The 8,228-nt window shown below is 45.1% G+C and overlaps 1 protein-coding gene and 1 long non-coding RNA gene across 3 annotated transcripts in view; one reads left to right on the forward strand and one right to left on the reverse strand.

Annotated features, from left to right (window-relative positions):
* The window catches only part of LOC310843965, a 350,168-nt gene that overhangs the window by 296,543 nt on the left and 45,397 nt on the right, over positions 1 to 8,228 (reverse strand). The gene's annotated exons all lie outside the window — the stretch shown is intronic.
* LNX2 (ligand of numb-protein X 2) overlaps positions 1 to 8,228 on the forward strand; it is a 75,535-nt gene that overhangs the window by 54,420 nt on the left and 12,887 nt on the right. For both annotated transcript variants that reach the window (XM_083736682.1, XM_083736683.1), the window contains 2 exons: positions 1,661 to 2,154; positions 6,014 to 6,261. In XM_083736682.1, coding sequence (XP_083592808.1) covers positions 1,760 to 2,154; positions 6,014 to 6,261 — 643 coding nt within the window. In that variant the 5' untranslated portion in view covers positions 1,661 to 1,759. The remainder of the gene's footprint in view (positions 1 to 1,660; positions 2,155 to 6,013; positions 6,262 to 8,228) is intronic.

The raw sequence follows: 8,228 nt of genomic DNA on the forward strand, positions 1-8,228 counted from the left end.
AGGGCCGGGTGGTAGTGGTGGAAATGGAGCCAAATGTCTCTGCACGTATGTTCGTGTTTCCTCCTGTTTTAAAAGGCAGGTTTGATGAATGGGGTCTTCTAACCTCTAATACACAATAGGAGCATTTGTTTTGTGCTAAGTCAATGAAATGAATTGTTTTTGTTTTGAGCTTAAGTGCTCCTGCTGCCCCACGTAGCCTCGCTTGTAGCCAAAAAAGCACATAATAGCTGGTGCATAGCACTGGAAAATGTTTTCGTTGTGGGAAAATAAAGGGCCAAGCGCTGGGCCTTCCCATTTCCGTATAATGTTTTGGAACGAGTGTTCTGTGACACCATTGGAGCATTGGAAAACTACAGAATGTGGGGCCTCTGTGTGACAAATTCAGCTATGATTCTTTTTACAGCAAACTTCTAGCTCTTAACAGCTGTCAAGGCATGTTTAAAAGTGTGCAGGCAATGCCAGGAGCCAGAAGAGAACATTTCCAGCTGTTGGGAGTGGGTTTCAGTATCCAACATAGCCTAGAACTGAACTACAGCTTACGTGCAAATACGTGAAAGAAAATCCTGGCAGCCTCTTGTAAGGAAAAGCAGCTTTGGAAAGTTGAGTTACTGGAAGTACGGAAATGTGCGCACACTGCTGCTGCTCTGTTCTGAATCACACACACGCAAAGGGGGCTGTTTTCATGGAACATGTAGATAGGCCCCTGTTGCCTCCCTAACACACCAGAACAAATGATGTAAATAGTAAACAATTTCACGATATTATCCAGAATAAGACTAACCATGGAAATAATGCATAGCATGCAGAAGGTGGACAGAGAAAAGATTTTCTCCCTCTCTCATAACACAAGAACTCGTTGGCATCCAATGAAGCCGAATGATCAGTCCAAATAAAAGGAAATACTTCTCCCGCAGGAGGCAGTGATAGCCACTAGCTTTGATGGCTTTAAAAGAGGATCGGAGGAGAGGGCTGTTGATCTATGATGGCTCTGCTTTGCTTCCACGATTGAGGCAGTAATGTTCCTGAATACCAGTAGCTGGAAAATGCAAGGAAGGAGAGTCCTGCTTGCGGGCTTCCCTCAGGCATCTTGTTGGCCACTGTGAGAACAGGAAGGTGGAGCCAGCAGGCTCCTCTTATGTTCTTTATGTTAAAACTGCTCATTTTGCATAATGTGAAACGGGTTGTTGCAGTCAGCTTTTATTGGCGCAGAAACTGGGTTACATGGACATCTAATTTTAATTCAGTTTTTAGGTTTGCGGTACACACACACACCAATTTCATGTCCCCATTTTCAGGGTACAAAGGTGGTGGAGGATTTCAGTGGCGGGTTGCGGACAAAATCTGCTGGTGCTCTTTTCCCTCCTGATGGCCACCATTTTGGTCGCCCCCAAAGGCTGGTGGCAATATCATTTTGGAGTGGTAGAATAGCAGCTACCAGTGGGAGGAACTAGTTGAAGATCTGTATGTTGCCCATAGCCAGCCATGGAATTTGCACCCTGCCCCCAAAATGCAAAAATAGGGAAGCAGAACAATTTCTCCCTCTAGATTCAGCCAGAGGTTGAGCTCAAGTTTAGTACACACAGCAGTGCTGAACACAGTTTCTCTTGCTCACTCTTTCAGTGAATCTCAATAATGATTATTATCTTTTTTACTTTTTCAGAAAAATGACTCTTTGCTAAACAGAAAAAAATCATGAACAAATAAAACCTCTACAAGCAAGTTCTCCATTGACGAGGAGGCCAAACCGGAGTGCTTTATAATGGGCACCACAAACGAGGAGATGGTCTCGGTGGAGCAGAACTTGAACCCTCTGTGCTTTGAATGTGGCCAACAGCATTGGACAAGGGAGAACCACTTGTACAATTATCAGAACGATGTAGACGATGACTTGGTCTGCCATATTTGCCTTCAGCCCTTGCTACAGCCATTAGACACCCCTTGCGGCCACACATTCTGCTATAAGTGCCTACGGAACTTCCTGCAGGAGAAGGATTTCTGCCCTCTGGACCGCAAACGGCTCCATTTTAAGTTGTGCAAAAAATCCAGTATCCTCGTCCACAAACTGCTTGACAAACTCTTGGTGTTGTGCCCCTTTTCTTCAGCGTGCGAGGAAGTGATGCAGCGGTGTGACCTGGAAGCACACCTCAAAAACAGGTAAGTAGGAAAGGCCATCCACCAGTGATAACTTAGAAGTTCTGCATCTTTCAGTCACATTTGAAAAGTGTGGGATTGAACCATCAAGACTAACATGCTTATAGATGCCATAGATGTCAATGTGAGTTGAAGTATGCTTTTCTTTCTCTGGATTTCGTATGTATGTGTTTTGGACTGAAACACTTTTCCTTTTCAGGGGTGTTGTTCATTTATTAATTTGTGTTGTTGTTGTTGTTGTTGTTGTTGTTGTTGTTGTTTAAACACACCTCACTTCTTATTGCACAGCAATCCCAGGTCATGATACAATCAATAAAACAATTTTAAACTACAGTACTGGCAATAACATCCTAAAGCAAGGGTGTTCAGGGTTAATCCTCTCAGACTTTCCTTCACTTGAGTAAGGCACTGAAAAACCTGGACAGACCTCTCAAAACAAGCCTGGTGCCAACTATACTACCATCAAGATCAGGTCTTTTTCTAGAGGCTCATCTGCTGTGGGGAGAAGTCAACTACATCCTCTGGGTGAATTTATGAACCATGTTGGTCCCTGATAAGCCTAGGCTCATGGCGTATCATGAGCTATTGGGAACAAGCTGCATACTAATGCTTTCTGCCCAATCTTCTACTTCACTCCACCCTGGGCACAAGGAGGAGGCGGGAGGGAAACAGGAAGCAACAGTTAAGTTTGGTCTCCCACAATGTCCAAATCCAAGATTGTGGTTTGTGTCTCCCCAACAAGCTGGTAGTCATATACCAAAAGCAAAACATGGTTTAGGGCTGGCTAGCTAGCCTGACTTGTTAGGGAGAACTAAACCATGATTCCGGGTTCAGGTGTCATGGGAAGTCAAGCATAATTGTGGGCGTCCAAGCTTTTTCTCCCACTTGAGCAAGGGGAGGGACAAAGAAGAAGCAAGCACCCACCATTTTGCTTGTTCCCAATAAATCACAATAAGCCTGCAACTCTGGGTCACCACAGTCTGTGAACAAGGCCTATGCTGTCTCTGCAGTCCACCCAGGAGAAAATGAATGTCATCCATGGTTATCATTAGAAACCCAGGAAGCTGCCTTATACCAAGTAAGAGCATTGTTCCATCTAGTTCAGGATTTACACTCTCCAGGGTTTTAGGCAGGAGAGTCCTGCTTAGCCCTACCTGGAGATGCCAGAGATTGAGCCTGGGACTTCATGCATGCAAAGCATGTCTGTGCGCCATGTCCCTTCCCAAAGGCCATCATTACCATGCCATTTTCAACATGTAAAACGTTTTAAGCTGCAATCCTATACACACTTTAACCTGTGTGACTAATACCTACTGAATTGAGAGGGGGCTTCAAGAAGTGTGGCTGCAACCTGTCGTTCCTGTTTGCAGATGGGAAACTGAGATGGGAAGCCTGAGGTCTGTCGATTGCCCAAATTCACCCCAATGAATCTGTATGTGTTCAGGCTTGCAGTCTTACCTTCCAGGTCCAAGGCCAGCACTCGCTATTATTCTGAACCACCGGGAACTAGAACAGACTCGACTGGCCTTGGCCTTGCAGTCATTCTGGCTCAAACCCGGTAGTTTCTATTGACAAAATAATCTGCTTCATTTAAGCATAAAAGATGAATGAAATGTCAATGTAACCCTGAGGCAGCTCTGGAGCGTGTGGCGAATCTCCGAGCTAGCTCAACAAGGAGATTAGAAGAATGGGGCACAAATGTAATTATTTCCTGGTCACTAACCCCGCCCCCAATATTACCCTATTGCCTCATTAGCATCCCATTGATTTATCAGATTTTCAGGTTCAGCAAGTTCTCTTGAGAGCCACTGGCCCCCTCAGAGCATTTTGAGCTCCTCTGAAATGAGCCAGCGCAAGTCTTGGGTGGACTTTTAATTCCCTAGCATGTGACATTTCAAAACCTTCTTAAATGTTTAATAGTCCTTTGGAATGCATTTTGCCAAGAAGTCAATTACTGAACAGAGGACCAAGATTGTTCTATGGGACTCAGCTGAGCTTTCATTTGATTCTTTCCAAGTGTTCAGCAAAACCATACAGATGCTGAAGATAGCAACTCAGCATATAGTGCAGCGTTCAACAAGGGTGGCAACTTTGCTGAATCATTTGCAGGAGGTGGGGTGGAGAGACATGGCGCTGTCCGGGTGCATCCGGTCACATCAGACCACACACACACCCAGGGCTGGGGCTCTGCTGGACACTTGGTACCTAACAGAGATCTCTGGGATTTGTGTAGTGCAGGAGTGGCGACCTTTGGCTCTCCAGATGTTGCTGAGCTAAAACTCCCATCAGCTCCAGTTAGTTCAGTAACATCTGGAGGGCCAAAGGTGCCCTGGCACAGTCAGTGTTGTTTGCAGAATTTAAGGTCCAGCGGGTTGGATTCAAGGTAAGTTGAATTTAGGCCATGCTTGGAAATCAGTTAGTCATGGCTTAAGACCAAGTGATTTCAATATTAACCAAGTTCCATTTAGCTGGGATCCAGACCCTTATTTCCCATACCAAGCTATATCATGTGTGTGTGTGTGTGTGTGTGTGTGAGAGAGAGAGAGAGAGAGAGAGAGAGAGAGAGAGAGAGAGAGAGAAAGAAAGATTCCACCCTTGTGCAGTTTGTTTAGTACTGGAATCCCTTCAAATTATTTTTTGTGGTGGACACATGGCAATCTCTGCCTTGTCGTCATTTGTGTATGTTTTAATGACGATGCAGTTGCTTTAAGCAAAAGTTGTTCATTGACTTCAGAATACCTGTTCTAAGGCATTCCAGTTCGCCCTTGGGATTTGGCAGTCTGTGACATCATAACAGGTCAACCAATGACAGCAGAGGAGCACAAGTGGTAGAAACAAAAGAGGACCGAACAGATCAGTGGCTGAGGAATGCAGGATATTTGGGGATGGGGAATACAAAAACAACCAAACATAAATTTTCTATTATTTGTCACTGTGAGATACTGTCCACATGGCCACCCATTTTGACTTGTGCATATTACTTGTCAGGGCTCCCCCCCCCCCCCAGAAAAAGAGGTGGTGGAACTTGCTGAGCACCCACCATAAATTGATTTGAGAGAAGACTGCTCCAACTTATATTTGATCTTTGGAGTCAGAGTTTGATGCATACATGTAATACAAAGGCGATGGAGCAGACATCATACTCAGCTCATTCCCCAGCTCCCTGCTCCTTGTGCCCACATCATTCCTCTAAAAGTTTAAGTTAACCCTGGACTGGATTACAAGGATAGTTCAGTTTGGGATGTACCTCTGAGGAAGAGTGGAAGGGTTAGGGTTTCAAAAGCACATGTATCAGTCGGTAGGAGGTACAAATCAATGATCACCCAGCAGGAGTCACTGAGTCCCAGCCAAAAAGGTTGCTCTCCTTTTGTTGTTGTTCCTTGTCTGACAAAGAAGGGCTTTCATGTTACTCTTTCCATACCTTTCATCTAAAAAATATAAGGAAGATTTAACATTCAGGTAGGGAATCCCAATCTTTGGACAACACCTATATCTGAAGTCATGAGATGGAAAAGGTTCTTTATCAAAAGACTAGCTAATAACTGCCCTTCTCCAAAATAACACTATAACTCAGCCCCTGCCAACCTCCATATGTTTTGGACTACAACTTCCATCAGCTCTGCTGGCAGGTGCTGATGGGATTTGTAGTCCAAAATATTTGGCGAGCACCATGTCAGCAGAGGTTGCTGTAACTATTTAGCAGAGATGTCTGTTTGGAGAGTGTGTGTGACATGGATTGCTACTCAGCTGTATCGCAAGCAAGACTCCAGATTAGTCAACCAAAAGCTTTGCTATTTTTTGTCCAGACATTTTGTGAGCCTCCTTATATCTATGTGAAGACATTGTTGTGTTTTGTCCTTAGGTGTCCTGGGGCTTCCCACCGAAGAGCTGCCTTGGAGAGAAGAAAAAACAGCAAGTTGCAGGCAGATGCGGAGAGCGAGAATGAGAACAGCATGATAGATCGCCCAGGTTCTCAGTCTCCTGACGCAGAGCATTCTGGGACGGGAACAGCACCAGCAGAGCAGAACATTACATCAGCAACTGTCCCTGTGTGGACAGATGAGTCTGGCCTTGACAACCCTGCCTTTGAGGAGAACACAGGAGCTGACAGTATGTTCTGTTTCTCTTTTGACATCCTGTTTCTTCTGCCTGTATTAAACCTTGAAACGTAGGAAGCCCCCAAGCCAGATTTATTCTTGCATGCAATCATTTTCATGGTCAACTTTTTCCAGTTGCTTGTTATTTTTTAAACCCTTTCTCTCTCATTCTCACTCTGAAGTAGTTAGGGCTGCAAACCACGGTTTGAGAAATACTTTAATTAATTGGGCTTTAAAAAAAAATCTACCTGGTTAATCGGGTCACCTTTTTAAGTAATCAAGGAAAAAAATGAATTGATAAATCTAATCATAATCAGCTCACTGAGCTCAGAATTTTGCCTTAGAAGGGTTCAAATACCGTTCAGCAAAGAAAATTAAGAGCGAGAGATTGATTGCCAAGCCAAAGGTCCTTCCGGAATATGCTGGGATTTGAACCAACATCTCCTAAGACTTAAGAGTGACATGATGTTTGAAATTCATCCTAGTGTACTGTTTATGCACATGTGAATAACTGTACAGTGGTACCTCAGGTTACAGATGCTTCAGGTTACAGACTCCGCTAACCCAGAAATAGTACCTCGGGTTAAGAACTTTGCTTCAGGATGAGAACAGAAATCGTGCAGCGGCAGCAACGGGAGGCCCCATTAGCTAAAGTGGTGCCTCAGGTTAAGAACAGTTTCAGGTTAAGAACAGACCTCCAGAACGAATTAAGTTCTTAACCCGAGGTACCACTGTAGTGCTATTTTGGAAGCAGAGTGAAGTGGGCACCTCAGACAGCCAGGTGATTTGGGGTATCATAAGAGCAGACCAAAGGCTCATCTGGCTCAGCATCCTGTTCTCAGAATAGCCAACCAGATGCCGTGGGGAACCCTGCAAGCAGGACTCTCCTGCAGTTTGCAGCAACTGGCATTCAGAAGTGTACCACCATAGCTGCCACCAAAGTAGAATATACCATTTGGGTCCCCCCCCAAACCTCAGTGGAGCCTTCTAAAATTGATCTGGGATGATGGAAATGCTCCATAAAGCGGTGCATAGCTCAGCGCACTGTATGGCCTTTGCTGTCAGTGCACTGAGTATTCCAGTAAGCATTTTCTAGAGCAGGCCTGCCCAGCCAAGACAGACAGACAGATGCAGAAGTGTAGGGCATTATTAGAGAAGATAAAACATTATCCAAGGATGCAGATTGATGCCCATGCAAAACCATGGATCTCCATTCAGCCTCCCTGCACTTTCCTTTGAAGTATCCATGCGATTTGCCATCTATCTATCACGGTGACCACAGTGGCAACTTGGAGAAATGCCCTCTGGCACCTACACAAGTTGGTACGTAGCCATCAGATTCACCCAGGCTTGCTTACATAACCCAAGGGTAACCATAACGCTTACTTTGCACTTTGTTTCCTAGATTGAGCACCTCACCTTGGGCTTTCATCCTGCAGTTTATTTCACTAGATTGCATCCATTCCTCCTGCCCAAGTCACTGTTAGTTCAGCTTTAGCCCAACTGGTTGTAGGAACTTCTTTTACCGCTTCCACCAAGGGCCATCTTGTCCAGCCTTTCCTAGCCTGGTACCCTGCAGATGTTGCTTTACTCTGGCTCACATCTGTCCCAGCCAGCATGGGGAGTGGCCAGGGAAGGTTGTCCAAACCGCCTGGAGGGGTTGAGATTGGGAAACGCTGGTCCAACAATCAGCTGCCTTCGGGAGTTGTAGCAGCAGAGCGTTAGACTTCTCTCACTCTCTGTCTACCCCAGCATGTGGTGGTATTCAGAAGAATAGTGCCTCTGAACATGAATAAATAACTTCATTTTCACGGCTAGTAGCCATTCATTGACTTGGCTCCCATGACTTTTCCTAATCCTTTCCTAAAGTCAGGGTTTGGGAACCTATGGCGTTCCAGATGTTGTTGGCCTCTAACTTCTATCATCTACACCCAGTATTGCACAGTGGTCAGGACAATGGAAGTTGCAGTACAGCAACAC

Source organism: Podarcis gaigeae (genome assembly GCF_964106915.1).
Source record: "Podarcis gaigeae genome assembly, chromosome: 4".
Classification (NCBI taxonomy): Eukaryota; Metazoa; Chordata; class Lepidosauria; order Squamata; family Lacertidae; genus Podarcis; species Podarcis gaigeae.